The sequence below is a fragment of the Acinonyx jubatus genome, chromosome B3, assembly GCF_027475565.1.
Source record: "Acinonyx jubatus isolate Ajub_Pintada_27869175 chromosome B3, VMU_Ajub_asm_v1.0, whole genome shotgun sequence".
Classification (NCBI taxonomy): domain Eukaryota; kingdom Metazoa; phylum Chordata; class Mammalia; order Carnivora; family Felidae; genus Acinonyx; species Acinonyx jubatus.
The window spans coordinates 39,035,390-39,057,078 of record NC_069386.1 but is presented as its reverse complement, the minus strand read 5'-3'; the positions used below and the strand labels follow the sequence as shown (position 1 = coordinate 39,057,078).

Below are 21,689 nucleotides of genomic sequence, written 5' to 3'. Positions count from 1 at the left end.
AGGCAGAGAAGAATGGAATACTACCCATTTGCCCTTGCCCAGAGTTCAGAAGTACCAGATTTAGTCAGAGCCTCAGTGCATAGGAGGAAGGGCAGAATGCACTGAGGGCAGGCCCACCCTCAGATCCATGGTGATTCTGCCGGGCCCACATAGGTATGGGGAGAGGAGCGACTGTCTTCAACTCAGGTGAAACAGATTCCCGGAAACTGCCTGCCTTCCACCCGCCCACCTTCAGAGGCTCCAGGGGTTCTCTCCTAGCTAGACTTCCATCCCCAGGGAAATTACCCTCGGAGGTCACCAGAAAGCTCACTACTTACTCTTCACAAGCACAGAGCCCCTTCTCTCCTTTCCTGCCCCTCCTTCCCAGGACACTGACCTTTATGGCGTCATACACCAGAGCCTGCAGCAACAGTGTCTGCCCAGTTCCAGCAGGGGGCAGCAGGGCCCGGGTCAGAGAAGGCATGGCGCCTGCTTGGGGCAGCTCACAGCCAGCCCAGGAACCTGCCCAGCTTGGCCCACCTGGCTGAGCCCAGGAGATCTGCAAGGGGGGAAAGACACAGGAGCACTGAAGGCTTGAGTGGAAGAGGAGAGCAGAAGAGAGGGAAGTGGATGGAGACTCTTGGCCTTCTTGCTACCTCCCCACTAGGGCTGTGGGGAGGGCCTGAAAGTCTGGGGGTGAATTTGAGGATGGAGAATTCTTCCTGCAGAAAAGCCTAATACCACCTGCTTTGGCAAAGCCTAGAAGTGTCCGAGCCAAGCAGGCTCTCCTTCACCACAGGGGCAGGGAAAGGGGGAAGAAGCACTCATGGGTTTGAGCAGGCTCCTCAGAGAAGGGCAGGATGAGCCACTGCTGCTGGCGTGGAAGGTACCTGCCCTATGTGGGCCTACCTTATCCCGGTACTGGTCTCACCGGGCCATAGCCAAGCTGACCAGCCTCTTGTCCTGGTCAGGACTGGGAGGAATGGGTCTTAGAGGTTTCTCCAGCTCCCAGCACAAGGAGGGATCTGGGCGTTGTGGCCACTCTGAGTCACCAGCAAACAGTCCACAGGAGGCCCTTCCCTTCTTCCAGGAGAACCAGACTGACCTATTCTGCCAGGGATGGAGGCCCATCTGCTTCCCTGCCCTGCCAACCCTTTCAGGGAGGAAGGAGAGAGTGCCTTTTCTTCTACAGCTGGTCCAGGGAAGGGGAGGAGGGTGGAGGAGTTTCTCTCTGGGTACACACATTGTACTCTTGCGCCCCCAGGTGTCCTATTTGGAAATGAGCTGTGGTGTGGGGCTCTGACCTGCCCAGGCTCCAGGCTTACCTTTCTTTTGGAGTGACCCCGGCAGTCTGAAGCACCGCCACCCATAAGGCTGTGCACTTCAGCCCTGTCCTCGATGTCTGAGGGCGGTGGAGACCAGTCCTGGGGACGGGGGTGCACAAGGGACTCCAGTTCATGGGCAGCTGGGGGGCTGGGGGGCCCAAGGCGGGCTCTAGAGTACAGTGCAGGGTTCCCAGCATTGGCCGTAGAGGACAGGCCCGGGAGGGCTTCTCTGGAAGGGAAGATAGGGAATCAGGCACAGTGGTCAAAAAGTGAGGGGTAGAGGCAGGACTGGGATCTAGTTCAGCCTATGTCCTTGGGCAGGTTCCTGCCCATCTCTGGAACTTGGTTTCCCTGTCTGTGTAATGATTAAGAAACTGTTCAAAACAGCTGAAACATTGCAAATGCGACCTTCCCTCCCTTGACTCCAGGTATCTGAAGATTTGGGGTCCCTCCTTCCAAGATGCTGGTACCTACAGAGAGAGTAGAGAAGGCAGCTCTGCCTATGCCCACCCTTGCTGAGGAGGTAGGCTGGGGGCTCCCCTAAACCCACTCCCCACTCTCATGAGGATATCACCCCCAATCCCTCCATCCTAGAATCCTAATTTTAATGGAGGTGCTGAGGGTTCCTTGGCAAATCGTGGCCATTCTCCCTGCTTTCTCATCTCTGGAGCCCTTCTGGAAATCTCTCCTCTCTGTAGTCAGACTGGCTTCTTCACCCACCTGTGGGGGCTGCGGCGCAGGCCGGCACACATGCAGGCCAGGAGGCAGAGGAGGCCCAGGCAGACACCCACAATGATGCCTGTGACTGAGTGCACGTCCAAGGAGTCTGGTGGTGGAGACAGAGGGGACAGAACAGGTCAAGGCCAGAGGCTCAGGGTTCATAGAGTCTCACCCTTTGGACACTCAAAATATTTTTTTTCAAGTATTTTTTTAAGTTTATTTATTTTGAGAGAGGGAGAGAGTGAGTGAGCATGAGTAGGGGAGGGGCAGAGAGAGAGAGGGAGAGAGAGAATCCCAAACAAGTTCCACACTGTCAGCACAGAGCCCGATGTAGGGCTTGATCTCACGAACTGTGAGATCATGACCTGAGCCAAAATCAAGAGTCAGATACTTAACTGGATGAGCCACCCAGGTGCCCCCTACACTCAGAATGCAAGAAGGGGTCCACCACTGCCTCTCTGACTATCCTCCCCATTGGAAATCTGAAGTTGTGGTCCCTGTTTGTCAACTTGGCCTTTCAGTGAAACACAACTGGGACTGGTTTTGTGGGTATGCTACAAGGGTGGTCTCACGGGGCTCACACTTGGAAGGGCTCCGTGCTTCGTTTAATGCTCTGCTGTCACCATCTTGAAATTCTATTTTTTTTTAAATAATATTTGAGAGAGAGAGGCACAGAGTGCAAGTGGGGAAAGGAGAGAGAGGGAGATACAGAATCCGAAACAGACTCCAGGCTCTGAGCTGTCAGCATAGAGCCTGATGCAGGGCTCGAACTCACGAATGGTGAGATCATGACCTGAGCTGAAGTCAGGTGCTTAACCAACTGAGCCACCCAGGTGCCCCGAAATTCTAATTTTTAAAGAAAGGCCCCACATTTTCGTTTCACACTTGGCCCCGCAAATTATATAGCCAGTTCTGTTGCCCACTCCCACTCCATAAGGCTCGTCATGTCTCCAAACCAATCCTCCAATCAAAGCAATTTCCCAAAGAACAAAGCCAGTCTCCCACAAGTCTGACCTCTCGACTGAATCACCACTGAACTACACCCAATTTCCCCTTCAAATTTGTCCTCTCTGCACCAAACTACGAGGCCAGCTGTCCAAAACAATGAAATGGTAGTTGTGCCTGGGAACAGGGCCTTGGAAGAGATAACTTTAGGATTAGAGGTCAACTTGAGGGGCCTCAGAAGAACTTAGGCTGTCCCAGGATGGACCCACTTTTCCCTCCCTGCCCTCATACCTGAGAGCTTCTCCTGGAGAGTGATCACATCCTGCAGACCAGAGAAGGGCCCAGGCCCCACCTCTGTGCGTGCCCCCATCTTGAAGAAGTACCTCGTGTCACTCTCAAGGCCGTGTACCTCAGCACTGAAGATGTTTCCTGGGGGCAGGGGGAAGCAGGGAGAGCAGGGTTGGGGGGCTGGGTGGGGATGGGATGCAGAGATAGCCTGGGAAGCAGGACTCGGAAGGTATGCTCTCCCACTCAGGCACTAGCTTCTGCCTCTTCCTTCTAGAAACCCCTGGGACAAACGTCAGCCACACTGTCACCACTAACCCAGCCACTGGAGAGGTTGGGAAAGGGAGAGAGAGTGTGGAAGCTCTTGCTCAGATGCCCTGGTGTGGGAGCCCTCACCCTCCGTGGTGAGCAGGGTCCACTGGTGCTCGGGCTGGGTGTGGTTGTTGCTGTATAGAATCAGATATTCCACGATCTCGCCATTGGGCTCCGTCGGGGGACACCAGTGCAGCCGAACGGTGGATGGCGTCAGGGGGCTCAGGCGCAGGTCGGATGGGGGTGTTGAGGGCCCTGGAGTGCAGGGGAAGAGATGAGGAGAGGCACAGTCACTGAGAGCCCCAGCTCTGGGGGCAGCTGGGAGATGGGGCATGAGGACATGGCCTCCCTTTCTCCTCCTTCACTGGACAAACCACAAACCACAAAACAAAATGAGATCTGATCTCTAACTGGGGAGTTTCTGGAAAACAGCTGGAAAGGTTTCACTATTTCTCCCCTCCCAGAAACTCTCCAAGTCTTCTAGTAAAATTCATTGATGCCCTATGTAGCCTTTGTCTATGTCTGCCCCTAACACAGGTCCTAAGGGTCATGGGAAGCCCAGTGTGAGAAGTACAACCTTGGAAGTCTTTGTGTTCTGTTTTTAGAGAAGAAGCTGATCCCGGGGGATGGGGGTGAATGAGGAAGGGTGAGAAGTAGGGACACAGGTGACTAATGAGTTGGAAAAGGTCAGATATTTGGGGTTTCAGGTCTTCAAGGCCTGGCAGAGGATGAGATGGGGACCCAAGGCTCTAAGGTGTAAGACAGCCACAGCATTACAGGCCGTCAGAACCCTCTTTGACTCTCAGCTCTGGTCTCCCACCCCTCCATCTGCAAAAGGAGAAAACATCCCCTGTCTATAGCACAGCCAGTTGTGCTGGGTAGCCAATGTCATAAAGTCTCCTCTGAGAAAACAATGGGGCCCCCTCAACTTCCTATGCAGTTTAAGACCACAATAACTGAAGTCATAAGTAGGTGAGAAACAATTTGTAAGGAGTGCTTTTAAAGAACAAATCCATGAGTGCAGAGCTCTCACCCCCACCCCCCAAACATCTTCCTATATCAGATCCTGGGACAAAGGTCTTCTGTCTATGGGAAGGTAAACAGTTTTAGGGCTGATAGAACTGAAGAGCCTCTGCTATGAGAACAAAAACCCATTTGTCTTGGAATGCCATTTCTAGAGGTTACACAGTCACAGACTTGGACAGTGAGTGGCCCCATCCTTTCTTGTTACAGATGGGGAAACAGAGGCCCAATGGGGAAGGGATCTGCCCAAGGTTTCCTGTGTGCCAGGGGCAGGATGGGGACCCAAATGTAGAATCCACGACGCCTCCCTGACCTGGCCCCTCTTCACCAACTCAGTGAGGTCTTGGCAGTCCCATAAAAGAAGCCACTCCTCTAAATCTTATTATGTTTATGCCTAAAGCACAGGACTGGCCTACACAAATGCAAAGTCAATGATAGACAGAAATGGGGCTCTGAGGGACGTATCAAAAAAGAAGGCCCGGGGTGCCTGGGTGGCTCAGTCGGTTGGGCGTCTGACTTTGGCTCAGGTCGTGATCTCACAGCTTGTGAGTTCGGACCCCACGTTGGGCTCTGTGCTGACAGCTCAGAGCCTGGAGCCTGCTTCGGATTCTGTGTCTCCCTCTCTCTCTCTCTCTCTCTCTCTCTGCTCCTCCCCCACTTGTGCTCTATCAAAAATAAATAAATGTAAAAAAAAATTAAAAAAAAAAAAAAGAAGGCCGTTGGGCAAGAAGGATTGCTTGTAAAAGATGGACTGCTGGCAAGGGGGCCACTCACGGTCAGGCAGGGTGGAGCGTTCCACCACGGAGCCGAAAGGCCCGTCCATGTCCACTCCGTGGGACTGCACTGCAAACTCATATTTGGTGAACGGCTTCAGCCCACCAATGAGGATGTCTTCTCCAGAACTGTTGAGGCAAGAAATGTGACTGGTGCTTCAGGCACCCCCTCCTAGCAGGGCAGGCCCCTCCAAATCCACTCCCCCAGTCCAGCCCAGCCCAGCTCAGGCCCCGCCCTGGGCAGGGAATCTACTCTCTGGCATGGGGCCGCTGACACCACCCAGGGGCCCTATAGAGAGGTCTGGATGTACGCTACTCCCAAGGTATTCTGTCCAATCTCCGAACTAGGCGTCCTGCTCCAGGAAACCTGCCTGGATTAATCCAAGTCATTGAGCACCCAAGGAACCATCTCTGATGCATCTTTTCCTTGACTTAATTGTCCTTTAGTTGCAGCTGTACATAACTATCGTGTTTTTCTACTTTAGCCTATTTTATTTGCTTTGTAGTGTTTTCTATTATATTTTTATGCAATTTTTCCTCTGCCAAACCAACAGCTCCTCAGGGCAATGGCTGTGCCTTCCAATCTGACTGGGGGCCCTCTCAGCACAGCATCTGGGCTCTCTCCTCCCCATGATGTCAGGAGGCCTCTGAGGTCGAAGAAATGGGTCTGTCCTGCATCACGTTCTCTGGGGTTGAGTATGAGGTTCTGTGTGAGGGGATGGGATAACAGGACTCCCCTTTTCCACCTGTCACCATCAGGGCATCAGACCCTCAGTGTGCCACAGTGCAACATGCGAGCCATGAAAGGTTCCTGAATCCCTGGGGTCCCCCCCCCCCCATCACCAGCTGCTGCCTTCCTCCCCCCTCACAGCATTAGCTGGCTTCCCTACCTGGTATAATAGGTGACCAGGGAGGCATTCCTGAGCCCCCAGGGGCTGAAGCGCACAGTATAGTTTACAATCTTGACCGTGGTGAAGTCTGGCTTTTTCCACCGAAGCCAAATGGATGTGGAGCTGTTTGATTCTGCATGGACGTGGGCGGGGGGCAAGGGTGGTCCCCTCTGGATGGGCAAGTCTGGAAGGTGAAAACAGAGTGTGGGGAAAGGAGGGAGGATACTCATTCCGAAATATGGGCAGTGGCTTGAAGTTCCCAAGGCACTTATTTTCACCCTCTCTCCTCCGATCCTGAGAGTTGAGTAGCATCATTCCCACTTCACAGATGAGGAAACTGAGGCTCCCAAGAATTTAAGTGATTTTGGCCAAGGTCATATAAATAGCAAACTGTATATAGAGAGGCAACAAATCATGGCAATTAAAAGCAGATTTTAGAGCCAGGTAACCCTGGTTCCAATTCTAGCTCTGCCATGTACTAGCTGTGTGACCTGGGAGAAGTTACTTAATCTCTCTCTGCCTCCAGTCCTTATTCTGTCAGTGGAGCTGATAATATACTTACCTCATAGTATTGTTATGAGGACTAAATCAGTTACTATTTGTTAAGTACACAGAAAAGCATCTTGCAGGGGCGCCTGGGTGGTTCAGTCGGTTGAGCGTCCGACTTTGGCTCAGGTTATGATCTCGCAGTCCGTGAGTTTGAGCCCCGCATCAGGCTCTGTGCTGACAGCTCAGAGCCTGGAGCCTGCTTCAGATTCTGTCTCCTTCCCTCTCTGCCCCTCCCACACTTGTGCTCTGTCTCCGTCTCTCAAAAAGAAATAAATGTAAAAAAAAATTTTTTTTAATAAATAAAAAAAAGAAAAGCATCTTGCATATTGTTATGAACTGAATGTTTGCGCCTCCTGCCAGATTCCTATGTTGACATTTGAACACATGGTGGTGCCCTCATGAATGGGATTATTTCCTATCTTTGTCCATCCAGGCTGCTATAACAAAGTACCATAGACTGGGTGGCTTGTAAACAAAAGAAATTTATTTCCCACAGTTATGGAAGCTGGAGTCTAAGATCAGGATGCCAGCATGCTCAAGGTCTAGTAAGAGCCCATTTGTGGGCTAAAGACGGCCGACTTCTCCTTGTATGATATTATGGAGGACAGCAGAGAGAGGAAGTGAGCTCTCTTGTGACATTTATAAGGGCATCAATCCTATTCATAAGGGCCCCACCCTCACGACCTCATCTAATCCTATTTACCTCCTAGTACATCATATTGGAGGGTAGAGTTTCAATTGTGGGGATGGAGGGGGAGACACAGACTTTCAGCACATAACTGCCCTTGTAGAAGAACCTCCCAGAGAGCCCTCCAGCCCCCTTTCTGCCATGTGAGGATACAGTGAGAAGATGGCCTATGGTCTGTAAGCCAGAAAGTGGACTCTCACTAGACACTGACTCTACTGGCACCTTGACCTCGGACTTCCTCCAGAACTGTGAAAAATAAATGGTTGTTTAAGCCACTCGGTCTGGGGTATTTTTATTATAGCAGCCATATAGTGAGTACTATAGGATGATGTGTTCATTACATAAGTATAAAATAAAATAAACTCCATGACAGCAGGTACCTTATCTGTATTGTTCATCACTAAATTTCCAGAACAGGGCAGTAGACACTTAGTAAAATATTTGCTGAATGAACAAACTGGAATTAGAACTCAGGTCTCCTGGCTCCTGGTTGAGGGCTCCTTTGACAAAACCGCATGGTTAAAAATCAGCCTGGGAAGTTAGGGGTGAGGGGATCCATGATGGGCACCCAAGGTGGCCCATACAAAGCCAGTAGGCAGTGTACTACAGTGGAAAGACTCGTTGGGCAGCCAAGAGTCCTGGTTCTAGTCTAGGCTCTGTGCAACCTTGGGTAAAGTCCCTTTACCTCTCTGAGTCTCACTTTCCTGATGGGCCACATAAGGACACTCTCTCTGCCTAGAGTGGAGGGATAATCTGATAGGCAGTGTGATGTAGGTGGATGTATTTTAAAACATGTTTAGGGGCGCCTGGGTGGCGCAGTCGGTTAAGCGTCCGACTTCAGCCAGGTCACGATCTCGCGGTCCGTGAGTTCAAGCCCCGCGTCGGGCTCTGATCGCGGTCCGTGAGTTCGAGCCCCGCGTCGGGCTCTGGGCTGATGGCTGAGAGCCTGGAGCCTGTTTCCGATTCTGTGTCTCCCTCTCTCTCTGCCCCTCGCCCGTTCATGCTCTGTCTCTCTCTGTCCCAAAAATAAATAAACATTGAAAAAAAAAATTAAAAAAAAAAAAAAAACACATGTTTAAAGGTCAAACAGGGTCAGGAGTCACTGATTAACCATGGGGTTTCTCTCTGTCCAAACCTTCCAAATTAGCACTGCTCGTGGGTAATGAAAATACGGCAGCAGTCCTGAAAGTGCACCAACTGAAGCTTCTGTCTGCGACAGAGGCTGTCTGGGGCTAGAAGAGGACCTCTGAGCCTAAGAGCATGGGTCTGGGGGTAGCTGAGGCTACCGGATGGCCTGACCACCAAGGCTGGCCCAGAGGGAAGGGAAAGGAAGAAGCACACAGACCCTTCAACAGAGCCCTCCTCCCTCTTCTTCCCCAGCCCCCTCACCTGGTGTGGGAGCTTTTTCTGTCTTGCCCTTCCACACCGCTGCGTAGCCGTCCTCATGTTTGTTGAATGCCACAAGCTTCACCTCGTACAGCCGGCCAGGGGCTGGGGAAGGTCATGGGGGTCACTGGCTAGAGGGACCTCTGAGGCCACTCTTTCATCCCCAGATAGCACTCCATTCCCAACTCCCATGCCCAGCTTGCCCCGTTCCCAACCAAGGCTATGCCCATCTCCCTCCCTCCCCCAGCCCTCCTCACCTAGCTGGGTCAACTCATACTGCTTCACTTTCTTCTTGAGCCGGACAGGCCCCACATCCCAAGCCTGGTCTCCGCGGCCCCCTGGGGGACTCTCACCATTGGCCTCCTCCTCCTCGGCTCCCACCTCCCGCCAGTACAGTTTGTAGCCAGAGATCTGGGCAGGGTGAGGGGGAGGCTGCCACGACACGACCAGGGACTCCATTCTTGCCCGTACCTTCAACTCTGCAGGGGCAAAAGGGACTGGGGGCAAAGGAGCAGGATGGGAAGAAGGGGTGAGAGAATGGGAAGTGAGGAGAAGGAAGCCAGAGGTGGGAGAGGGGGACAGGTAGGAGGAAGCCAAAAGCAGGAAGCCAGCACTGAGTGAGAGCCTTGCCAGCCTCCTTGCAGTGAATGGACACTCAGCCACCACTCCTTGTGCCAGGCCTGAGCTCAGTCTAGAGGTGAACTCCCTATTCTACACACCCAGAGTGCTGAGAATGTAGGCGTGTCTCCTGAGCGCTTGCAAAGAGGTCAGCGAGGAGCACCTCTGGGGCGGTGCTGATAGTACCTGGCACAGCGTAGGGCTCCATAATTCTTCTGAAGGAATGCATGCGTGGATACTGACAGGCAAGGGGGTCGCAGGGGTTGCTGAGATTGGAAAGGAGGGAAGGAGCCATTGGTGTGGGGAGCCGACTTGGAGCCTAAGAGTGGGGCTTTATTATGTGTCAGACACTGTTCTAAGCCCTTTGTACATGTGTTTTATTCTCACAACCCTACAAAATAACAAAAATACTACTGTCTCCATTTTACAGATAAGAAAACTGAGAAGTTAAGCGACTTGCCCAAGGTCACACAGAGAGCATATGTGCCAGGTTCTGTCTGCACTTAATCACTGTATTATTGGGCCTCTTGACAAAACCAACAATCACGATCAGTGAAAAGCAACTAGTATTTAACAAGCTCTTATTACGTGCTAAACACTGGTTCACAATGCATTATTAATCCCTATGCTACCTTTGGCAATAAATGAAGCCTCAGAGTTGTGAATGGTTTGTCCAAGATCACGCAGGTAGAAGGGACACTGTAGCCCAGGCGTGTCTGTAAAGGCCAGCCCTTCGCCTCTACACCTGGCCTCCCTTACCCCTCAAGCAGGGGGAGCCATGGAAGGTCTCTGAAGGAGAGGGTGTTTGGGCCTGAGTTCTAAGGGCACACATACACTCCAGTCACACACACACACACACACACGGTCCTTCCTCTGCCCTCAGACCCCCTACCGTGGCTCTGGTTGTGCATACTGGGCGTCCTGTGCTGCATCCACTGGGAGGGTATCCCATAGCCAGCCCCTGTGCCAGCCGAAATCCGTACTCGATACACTTTGTTGGGCTGAAGCGAACTCAGCGTAAACTGTGTTTCATTCCCAGGCACCTCGGTGGAGAAAACCTGATCTGCTGGGACAGGAAACATGGCTACTGGGTGGCCACCTAAAGACCAGGACCCCTAAACTCCCCTATACCAACTATTCCACCCCAGATCGTGGTTCCTCGGCGCCCATGGGAGCCTGAGGCCCTCTCAGCACTGACCCCTCAGTCATGGCTCCAGAGCTGACTCCTGGGCCTCCAGCCTGGGCTGACACAGGCCATCAGCCTCAGCTCAGAGTGAAGAGAACCACAGCATGCACTCCGCACTTCCCCGTGAACTGTCTGTGACCATCCCTTCATACACACTCTAGGACGCAGGCACAAGGGGTTGTCTCTGAAGGCCATCAGGTACCGCCTGCCTTCTGGAGCTCTGATGACCACCCCAAGCCCCCTTCCTCATGCTTCCCTCCTTTCTCACTCTCACTCTCACCCCGCCCCCCCACCCCCAGCCATCTGCCTTCTCCTAACTCTTTATCCCTTTCACACCCTCTCCCCTAGATCATCTACATCTGCCCTAACATGCCGTCCCCAATGCTCTGTTTCCCCAATCCCACAAGCACACCCTCCACCTCCTGTTCTCTCATCTGCTTTTTGAGCTGGAAGGGACCCCAGGGATTGTCTAGGCTACCTGCCTCATTTCACAGATGAGTAAACTGAGGCAGGGACATAACCGCATTACCCACTATAGCTGTAGAGGAGGTGGGGCTAGAACCCAGGCCTCTGTCTTGAGCTTTGCCTCTTTACCTTTCCCTACACCTAGCCCACACTCCTCTTGTCCAAGTTCATATTTCCCTACTCTACCTCTCTGCTTAATTTCCTCAGACTCTCCCCACATCTACTTGGGTCCTCAGCTGCTCTGGCCAGCCCTTCACATCAATAATTCCCAGGCAGGTGGAGCCCTGCCCCCACTTACCTTCCTTTCCCAAACCGTACTCTATCTTGTACTTCACCACCTGCCCATTGCTCAGGCTGGGAGGCAGGGGCAGCCACGCCACCCTGATGTCCAAGGGGTTGGGGCTGGACAGGGAGAGCTGGGGCGCTGCACTGGGGACTGAGACAGAAGAACATCAGCGTGAGCTCTGCTCCACCGACGTGGAAGGTGAGGCCCAGGAGCGATCAGAGACTTGCCCAGGTCACACAGCAAGTCAGAAGTAGGCCCGGGATCTGAGGGAGGAAAGGGAGCCTCTCAGGGGAGCCCCAAACTGGAGATGAGGGGACATCCTTCCCACCCTAAAGCCAGAAAAAGGTTTGGGGCACAATCTTCCACATCCAATGGTTTCATGTCACTGGCTCCTGCCTGACTGGATGGTACATGGATATTGAGAAGGGCCATATGACAGAGGGAATCAAGACCTGTCCTCAAGTCCCAGCTGTACTACTGACCTTGGGCAAGTCACTCTCATTTTCTGGGCCTCAGTTTCCTAAACTGTAAATTGGGAAGAACCATTACCCACCCCCTTACAGGGCACAAAAGATGACATAAGGCAGGTAAAAGTCCCTTGGCAAACACTAGTAAAGAGAAGCCAAACTACCATCCCCAGGGAATTCTCTGGAACCCAAGGGGCCCACTGCAGGTTTAGAGGCCCTACCATCATCCAGTGTGTGGACCAGTGCTGGGGTAGAGGTGCGGCTGGCCCCCAGCTGGGAGTAGGCCACCACGTAGAACTCATAATCGGTGTTGGGTTCCAGGTCTCGAACCTGCAGCTCTGTGGTGTCATTGTTCACTGCAAACTGGTATTCCACATTGTCCATGCCTGGGGCAGTGACATAGGGACAAACAGACTGTCACAAGGCCACCCCCAGAGGCCTACCAGCTGGAGGTTATCTAGGGATCCTTCACATTGCCCCAGTCTCTGGAATAGTCTGTAACTAAATCATCAGATCATCTGAGCCCCAGAGTATAGACTTCCCTGGCTTCTAGTCCCACTGTATTAATTCCTCTGCTGGCTAGGAAGTTCTTTCTGTTGTCTAATTGAAGTGACTCCTGCTGCAGCTATAATAAACTGGCTCCAGGAGTGCCAAGGCATTTTTCTCTGGGAGGAAAAGCATCTTCTTCCTCCTCTATCATAACAGGCTGTGGCTGAGGGGGAAATGTGCTGCACACTTTGACCTTTCCAGCACATCGAAGAGTACTGCCTAGCCCATACCTATGCGGGTCTGTTCCGCGGGCTCCCACCCCATCCCACCCTATCCCCAAAGGTACCCACACGGCAACCCATCCGTCTTCTAACCTGTGCCCCCCTCAGGGCGCCCCCACGCGGGTCCCCAGCAGACTTACCGCGTGCCTTCTGGTAGTGGAGGGAGAAGCCGATGATCTGCTCGCTGTGCAGCTCGGGCCGCTCCCAGGCCACGAGCACGGTGGAGCTGCTCAGCGGCGTGGCCGTGACCCGCGTGGGGGCGCTGGGCAGCCCCTCGCGCACCACGACGGCCAGGGGCGCGGCGGCGCACGCGGTGCCCGCGCTGTTCTCCGCCACGCACTGGTAGTAGCCGGCGTCCTGCAGGCCGATCTGCGTGATGACCAGGCTGCCACCGCCGCTCTGCACCTTGACGCGCCCGTTGGGCCGCAGCGGCGCCCCGTCGTGCAGCCAGCGCAGCGCGGGCCTGGGCTCCCCGGCCGCTCGACACACGAAGCGCGCCGTGCTCGCCCGCGTCCGCGACAGCGCCTCGGGCGCCTGCGAGATGGCAGGGGCCGCTGGGGGCGGGGAGGGGGACGCTGACCGCGCGCTCCGGCCGCCAGGGGTCCTGCCGCCTCTCTGCATACCCCGGCCGGCTGCCGCGCGCCCTCCGCTCGCTCCAGCCTCTCCCTGAGTCACCCCGCCCCCAAATACTCGCATGTGGCGCCGCGCTACCCCTGCTCCTCCCGCGTTTACCCCAGCCCCGCGCCGCCGGCCTACTCCTCCTCGCTCCCAGTTGTCCCCGGGCCTCCCGAGCCTCCCCTAAGTACCCTAGCTCCTCCTGGGCCTCACCCCTCTCCCTCAGGTACCGTAACCTCTTCCCCTCCTTCCAGTGTCTCCCACACCGGGAGACTCCCCCCTCGCCACAGTTATCCCAGCCCGGAGCAACTCCGTCCCCCAGTTTTTCGTGCCACCCAGACGACCCCACCGTCTCCCCTAACCCTCAGTCCTACCCCTCCCCCCATTACCTAGGTCCCGCTCAGACCACCCGTCGCCACCCCCCCCAATCACCCAAGTCATGCCCTAACCACCCCTCTCCTTCTCTCCCTGCCTCAACTTCCCCCACCCCTTCCTCCTATCGTTTCCCGCTCTTCCCCTCCTCCGGCTGTCCCCTGCACTACCCACCCTAACGAAGGGTCCCTCCCCTGAGCGCCGTCCCCCTAGCTCCAGCCCTTTTCCATCTTCCAGGGTCGCCCCTCAGTCCTTCTAACACACCCGTTTGCCCATCCCCCCTCCCCATCTTCCCTTCCCCACTCCTAGCTGACCCGGCCCAATCCGGTCCCCCTGAGCCCCTACTACCGGGTCCTCCACCCCGCCTCACCCAGCACGCGGAGCTCGGCGGCGGCCGTGGCGAAGTCGCGCGTGCGGGGCTTGTTAGCGCGGCAGACGTAGACGCCCGAGTGTCGGGGCTGCGCGCTGCTGATTAGCAAGTTGGTGCGGCCCAGGACGATGACATCCGTGGAGATGGGCTTCCCGTCTGGGGGAGGAGAGGAAGAGCGGTGGAGGGGGGCACCGAGGACTGGCCCTCCATCTACTCCTTGCATCCGGGGGCCCCTCGACACGGGACTAAGAGAACACAGCAGTCCCTTATTTGAATTTCAGTTCCTCCCCTTGCTAGACAAGTGACCCTCTGTGAACCCTAGTGTCTCTGTCTGTAAAATGGGGAGACAGATAGCCCCTAGCTGGAAGGGCTGCTCTGGGGGTGAAACAAATAAGGTTTGTGAGAAGGCCTGGCACAATGCAGGCACCTAACAGGTGCTCAGTAAACTAGTCACTGATTACCGTTACCATTATTATTAAATTCATTTCTCTCAAGAACTCACTCCTCCTGTATGGCGTTGTCCCAATATTATGATGAAGATACGGCTGGAAAGATCTGACCAAAGCCAAAGATTTGAACATACAGAAGACTTTTATCTTGATATGAAATGAGAACCATTTTAAAAGCCTATGCTTTAGGGGAATCTGGGTGACTCAGATTCCCCCCCCCCCTTAAGCTACCCACTCTTGGTTTTGGCTCAGGTCATGATCTCTCAAGTTCCTGAGTTCAAGCCCCATATTGGGCTCTGTTTGCTGACAGTGCAAAGAGTCTGCTTGGAATTCTCTCTCTCTCTCTCTCTCTCTCTCTCTCTCTCTCTCTCTGCATGCCCACCCTCAAATAAATAAACTTAAAAAAAAAAAAAAAGAAGCCTGTGCTTTATGAACATGAACAGAAAATCTGGAGAAAAAGTGCAAATGACCAAGAAATACAAAAAAGTGTTCAGCTTTACATAATCAAAGAAGTGCACATCAAAACACAGATGTTAATTTTCACCTATCAAATTAGGAAAGTTAAAAAAAAATTTAATGTTTATTTATTTATTTATTTTTTGAGAGAGAGAGAGAGAGAGAGAAACAGAGCATGAGCAGGGGAGTGGCAGAGGGAGAAGGAGACAGAATCTGAAGCAGGCTCCAGGCTCTGAGCTGTCAGCACAAAGCCCCACAAAGGGCTCAAACTCATGGACTGTGAAATCATGACCTGAACCGAACACGTGAGCCAAAGTCGGATGCTTAACCAAATGGGCCACCCAGGTGCCCCAAATTAGGAAAGGTTTTTTAAAAGGTAAGCTGCAATGCCAGAGAAAGGGTAAATGCTAATGGGGTCTCCACTGTGACTTTGACCCAGGGATCCCATTTGTGGGCAGCTGTCCTGGGGAGATATGAACAGGGCTGATCACTGTAATGTTAACTGTAATAGTGGATAACTGGAAAGGACTTAAAAATTCAACAGTAGAAACTGGCCAGTTGTATTACGGCTATATTCAAATGATGGAATATAGTCATTAAAATTACTTTTTGGGGGGCACCTGGCTGGCTCAGTCGGTAGAGCATCTGATGCTTGGATCCCAGGGTCATGAGTTCAAGCCCCATGTTGGGCATGGAGTCTTAAAAAATAAAATAAAATTACTTTTTGAAAAAGTTTTAGAGATGGAAAAATGCTTATGATATGCTGTGGACTGAAAGTAAGATTTGGAACTACTCCCAATTTTAGGGAAAAATGCACATATGCATAGAAGAAAATCTGGAAGAAAATACACTTGTATGTTAACAGTTTTAATCTCTCAAAGAGAGATTAAATGGAATGTTTTCTGTTTCTGCTTTTCCCTAGTTTTCTACAATGAACACACACAACTTTTGTAATCAGAAGAAAACAAAACAAAAAGCTATGTCTCTTCCCTGACTTTGTGGAGTAAGCGTCTAGGAAAGGAACAGTGACCAGCATATCAGGAAGGAAATCCTTTTCCAGGCTTTCTCTTCCCAGTCTCTGTCCAGGAGTGCTATTAGCAGACTTTCTGTAAGGGAGCTCCCATAGGTATCAGGAGTCTCTGGGACAGCAATTCTCAAACCCTCACTGTGTACTCGAATCACAGAATCTCAAGGAAACTTGTTAAGATGCAGAGGCCTAGGGCATGCCCCAGACTCTGCATTTCTAAGTAGGTGCAGGTGGTAGGTCCAAAGGCCACACTTTCAGCAGCAAGGACCTAGGGCAGTTTTTAAACATTAAGATTCCTGGTTCACAAGTGACCAGGCATGAAGGGAGGGAGTCTGCAGTTTTAATAAGCTCCCTGGGTCATCATGATACAAAGTCAGGATTTGAGAAACACTGATATTAGAATTTCTGGGTGATACCACAGGCTCATTCCAATAATAGTATGAGGGTCCTGCTGACCCCAGGATCCCAATAACTAAGTAAGTATCACAAATCCAATGAGGTGTCCAGGTTGGGGAGGCCCAAAGACACCAGCACTGTTACATCTCACCAGCTTGGGTGGGGGGATACATACTTTTTATTTTTTTTATTTATTTTTCATTTTTAAAATATTTGTTTATTTTTGGGAAAGCACAAGCAGGGCAGGAGCAGAGAGAGGGGGCAGAGGATCCAAAGCAGTCTCTGAGCTGCAGCCTGACAGCAGCAAGATGGACGTGGGACTTGAACTCACAAACTGTGAGATCATGACCTGAGCTAAAGTCTGACGCTCAGCTGACTGAGCCACTCACATGTCCCTGGGGGGCGGGGGGATACATACTTGTTCATTTATTACTTTTCCTTAAACTCTATGTATACATTACATTCTTTCTTTCTTTCTTTCTTTCTTTCTTTCTTTCTTTCTTTCTTTCTTTCTTTCTTTCTTTCTTTCTTTTTTTCTGGGAGCACACACACACAGGGGAGGGGCAGAGAGAGAGGCAGAAAATCTTAAGCAGGCCTCACACAACATGGGGCTCAATCTCACGACCATGAGATCATGACCTTAACTGAAATCAAGAGTCAGACACTTAACTGATTGAGCTACCTAGGCGCCCCGATTGCATACTCTTTTGAATGTGAGATACAAACTTATGTAAAGGAGCCAGTGTAGGGTAGTAGACTGAGTCAGGGAAGAAAGGTAAAGAGGGCAGGGTTTAAGACTTACTTCTGCTATCAATTTGAGGTAGGCCACTTCTCATTGATAATGGAAACAAAAATAATCCTTGCTTTTCTTCCAGTTAGGACTGTAGGAAATGGTGTACCAGAAAGAGAACAGGCTCTAAAGTTTGGGTCTTGGCTCTCTGAGCCTCAGCTTCCTCATCTGTCCACTGGGAATAATAGTCCTCACCCCTATCCCCTTCAAAGGGCTCTTCCAGGCTCTGGCAGGAAGTGCTCAGCAGACTGCAAGGTGATGTTTGGCCAGCATCTTCATTACCCTGAGAGCAACACAGTCCTACCTGGCATTTATCACTTGCTGCCCAATACAGGCAAACCTCTTTTCATGGTGTGTGTTTTATCACCCTCACCCAGACTATGATGAGTTCAGACCACAGAGTCCCTGTCTGTCTCATCTGATTTTTTAAATTCACTGTGCCCAGCGTGAAGCCAAGCATACACGGCAGCAGCTTTGCAGACCAGCAGTGGGGGCCTGGTTTCGCCTGATTTGATGGCTGTGCGGCACCCTTCTAGCTCTCACACATTCACTTGCAATACTGTTGAGACCACCCTAAATAGGGTCTCAATAATGGTTACGTGAGTGGCAGAACCAGTGTTTCATAGAGGAAATGCACTTCAAAGACTGATAATTAAGTTTGTCCAGGTTTCCCCCATCCCCATACTTGGCCCTAGAAGAGGAGTTCCCACCACACCAAAGGTAGGTGACTATAGAGTGGTCACCCTTATAGCTTCCCAACTTGGGGACACATGAGATGCTACCCCCTCCTTTCCCATGACCTTGAGTCCCCTCCCTCCACTTACCCTGTCGGACCCAGGACACGAAAGGGGTGGGGTCAGCTGAGGCCACACATTCCATCACCACGCTCTGGCCAGAAACCACTGTGGTGTTCTCGGGGGCTGCCACGATGACCACGTCCTGCCCCCTGGTGGACGCCAGGGACCCTGGAGAGAGGGCAGGCCAGCAAGCAGCCTTACTATTAGGTGTCCATACATGCAGTACCTCACCTGATGCTCAGAATCACCTGGTGAAGCAGGTGGGGCAGAGAACAGCCAGGGTTTCATCTGACAGGTGGCAAAAGCAGCCACATAGTTCCGCAGAGCTCTTTCTCCTGGAGCTTGGAGAGGAAAAACCTGGCCTCTGGCACACCACTGCCATTCTTGCCTGCCAAATCAAACCCTCCCTCCAGGCAGAGGACCATCAGGGTCATGAGAAGACTTGGAGCCTGGAGGTGGAGTCAACAGTCATAGTTTCTGGTTCCAGCACTGCCATTAAGGCACTGTGTGACCTTAGGCAAGTCCTTTCTTCAAAGGGCTTTGGGTTCCCCTGTGGGAAAGGTAGAAGGTAGGGGTCGGCAGTTTGGCAGCTCCCTGAGCATGGATTCTCTGCCAAGTTCTCACTGTGACCCTGGCCCCCTGGGTCAGCATGGCGAATACCTGGTTTGTCCAGCAGGTGGAGGCAGAGACCCTGGGCACAGAGAGTGAACCAGACTTAAACCTGCTTACCTGAGCGGGGGATTTGAGATAGGGGGATGGGAAGAGATGTGCAGAAGTGCAGGGTTCGGGGGAGATGTCATGGCAAAGGGAGGCAAGTGAAAGGCCCTTCAGGGAGGCCTGAACTAAGATCTGTTGTGCACCTGCTGGGTGCCAGGCGCTTTCCACTCTTATCTCAGCTATTCTCACAACCTCCCTGAGCTAGACATTTGATAACAGCCCAGGGTCACATAGATGGCAAGTAGAGAGGCCAGGATTCAAACCAGGTCTTTCCGACCCCAAAGCCTGTGCCTTTCCTACTGTGTTACACTGGAACAGGAACTTTTCGGAGAAATGGAGAGGACAGGAGCACCAGACTGCAGGGAACCAGATTCTCGGTGCCCAGCCAATCCCCTAATGCCCAGAGTCCTCAGGAGACACAGAAAGGCAGGGACCATGGCTTCAGGGCACTGACACACCCTCTTCAGATGCCTCCCTTCCCCACCTCTGTCCCCAGCCCGGGATGTTCCACCCAACCCAAGGGAACACAGAGCCTCTGCAGGAAGAGAGCTGGACTGGGAGTCTGGAGTCTTGGGTTCCAGCTCCAGTTCTATTTCTGACTTGCTGGGTGGTACTCCACACCTGCCCACTGGGACTGATACACTGTCACCTATTTGAAGGCAGAGCTTGGACCTCACGAGGTGCCTCCCAGCTCTGAGGTGGCTGGTCCAGAAATCCCCAGGTTTCCCCATCCAGCCTGCCCCCTTACCTCTGGGGGCCACACTGAGCAGGGCCTCCTGGCTGAAGCGCTGGTGGACTGAGTTGGTGGCCACGCAGCGGTAGGAGCCTGTGTCACTCTCCTGAATGTCCAGGATCTGGAGGACCCCGTTGGGAAGAATGATGAGCCTTGGGAAGGGGGAGAGGGCACCTATGAGGTGGGCAGGAGCTCTGCAGGGAGGTCCACCTCCCTCTCCAGCCTGAACTACTGACAGCATTTTACTTTCAAGCCTCTCTTATAATAAAAAAAATGCAAATGAAAGCTGTAAGATGCCATTTTCACCTATCAGGTTGGCAAAGATCACTTTGGGTGTTTTCTAACACCCTCTGTGGATGAGGTAATGGAGGGAAGACACTCCTGTGTCGATCGCCATGCCAATGGATACAGCTTCCTTCAAGGGCAAGCTGGTAAGATCTTAAAATCAACCCTGCACATGCCTTTTGACCCAGCAACGCCACTTCGAGGACTCTACCCCACAGATATTCTCATATATGTACACAAAAACATGTTTAATGATATTCACTCCAGCACTGTAACTACAAAGGCAGAAGACTGGAAACGATCCAAGTGTCCATCTGTAGGGTGGGAACTAGCTAAATCGGTTTGAGTACATTCACACAATGGAATGCTAGGCAGCTGTTAAAAAGGAGACAGCTCAGAGTGCCTGGGTGGCTCAGTCGGTTAAGCATCTGACTTTGGCTTGGGTCATGACCTCATGGTTTGTGAGTTCAAGCCCCGTGTCTGGCTCTCTGCTGGAAGCTCCGAGCCTGCTTCAGATCCTCTGTTCCCTTCTCTCTGACTCTCCCCTGCTGGTTTTCTCTCTCTCTCTCTCTCAAAAATAAATAAACATTAAAAAAAATACTTAAAAAGAAAAAAGGAGGCTGTTCCATGTGTGCTGAAACAGGACAATCTCCAAAGCATGTTTGGTGCACAACAGTGTGTGAGGATATGCACACTTAATATGCTTGCACTGAAGGTCCCTGGTAATGGTGGTTGTCTCCAGGGAGGGGACCTGGGATTCTGGGAGCTGACAATGCGAGACTTACTTTATATTACACAGCCTTCTATACAGTGTCAATTTGTTTACTCCCTGCCTATGTTACCTCCTCCCTCCCTGATAAAAATCCATTTTATTCATACAGTGTCATCTGAGCCAAAACAATCTGAAGAGATAGAGGACATCACAACCTCCATTTTACTGGTGACAAAACTAAGGCTCAGAGGCAGCAGGGTATTTTCCCAGGGTCTCACAGCTGGAGCAGAGTTAAAACTTGAACCCAGGTCTTCTGATTCCAAATCCCATGTTCTTCCTACCTGCCTGTCTCACCAGCCATTAAATGGTTGAGAATACCCATGGAAGGGACAAGGTCCCTAGCAAGCCCCAGTCAATGCATACATTACTCACGAGGGGTAATGGATGAAGGGGGTGTTCTCTGCCCTGTTGATTAGAGGCTGAAAAGCCACTCAGATTAGAAAGGCTCAGAGACCGTGCTTGAGAGATAATGCAATCCGGGCAAGGCAGTGTCCATGGGTCTGGGGGGGTGGTAGGCAGAATGGGCTCTGGCCCAAGTAGCAGGGGAATGCGTCTTCCTGAATCCTCCAACCGTGATCCTTGAAGGGTCAGCTCAAGGTTGAGAGTCCTAGTTTCTCCATAGAGCAAATGGTGCTGGTCCCCGGATGTAGACTGGGCCAAAGTTAGAGAGGGAGTGGGGCAGCAGTGTGGCTGATGAAGGTCCCTTGGCTCACTGGAAAATGGGCTATGAAAAAATCTAAACACAGGAGAGGGGGACTGGTTCAGGGTATTGGGAGAAAACTCTGGCCACAGGCCTAGAGACCTACTATGGCCCAAAGACTTAGAGAAAAAACATAAACCTGCTTTACTCCTTCCCTCATTCCATGGGTAAGCCCACCTCTGCCCCAGTATCTTACCCTCAGCTCCAGCAGCTGCCCATGTCAGTGCTGGGGCCAGCAGGGGAAAAGGGACATGGAGGCAAAGGGTAGTTGGAGGTAAAATCCTGGGCCAGGCAAATTTGATGGGAAAGGACCAGTGGGGAAGGACAAGCAGAACCCACCTGGGAAACAACACCTCTATCCCCATCCAGGTTTCCTCCACTTAATATACTCTGCCTCCAAGATCCTTCCTCTTCCTTCACTCTAGCTAGCTGAACTTGCCTGCAGAGTTTCTGCCAGACCAGTTCACTTTTCCTAACCCCAAAGTTTCCAAGGCTTTCCACGGAAATTGTGCTTCATGTACCCAAGAGCCAATACCTCCTTGG

The 21,689-nt window shown here is 52.2% G+C and overlaps 1 protein-coding gene across 3 annotated transcripts in view; it reads right to left on the bottom strand.

Moving 5' to 3' along the window:
• IGDCC4 (immunoglobulin superfamily DCC subclass member 4) overlaps positions 1 to 21,689 on the bottom strand; it is a 40,559-nt gene that overhangs the window by 3,182 nt on the left and 15,688 nt on the right. The window contains exons 4-19 of one of the 3 annotated variants that reach the window (XM_053223863.1): positions 19,405 to 19,541; positions 17,967 to 18,107; positions 14,025 to 14,180; positions 12,808 to 13,221; positions 12,119 to 12,283; positions 11,443 to 11,580; positions 10,386 to 10,559; positions 9,133 to 9,372; positions 8,879 to 8,980; positions 6,253 to 6,436; positions 5,364 to 5,491; positions 3,651 to 3,821; positions 3,261 to 3,398; positions 2,025 to 2,130; positions 1,305 to 1,533; positions 377 to 538 (exon numbers count right to left, since the gene is read on the bottom strand). In XM_053223863.1, coding sequence (XP_053079838.1) covers positions 377 to 538; positions 1,305 to 1,533; positions 2,025 to 2,130; positions 3,261 to 3,398; positions 3,651 to 3,821; positions 5,364 to 5,491; positions 6,253 to 6,436; positions 8,879 to 8,980; positions 9,133 to 9,372; positions 10,386 to 10,559; positions 11,443 to 11,580; positions 12,119 to 12,283; positions 12,808 to 13,221; positions 14,025 to 14,180; positions 17,967 to 18,107; positions 19,405 to 19,541 — 2,785 coding nt within the window. The remainder of the gene's footprint in view (positions 1 to 376; positions 539 to 1,304; positions 1,534 to 2,024; positions 2,131 to 3,260; positions 3,399 to 3,650; positions 3,822 to 5,363; positions 5,492 to 6,252; positions 6,437 to 8,878; positions 8,981 to 9,132; positions 9,373 to 10,385; positions 10,560 to 11,442; positions 11,581 to 12,118; positions 12,284 to 12,807; positions 13,222 to 14,024; positions 14,181 to 17,966; positions 18,108 to 19,404; positions 19,542 to 21,689) is intronic. The other 2 variants (XM_053223865.1, XM_053223864.1) reach the window with 2 other exon arrangements.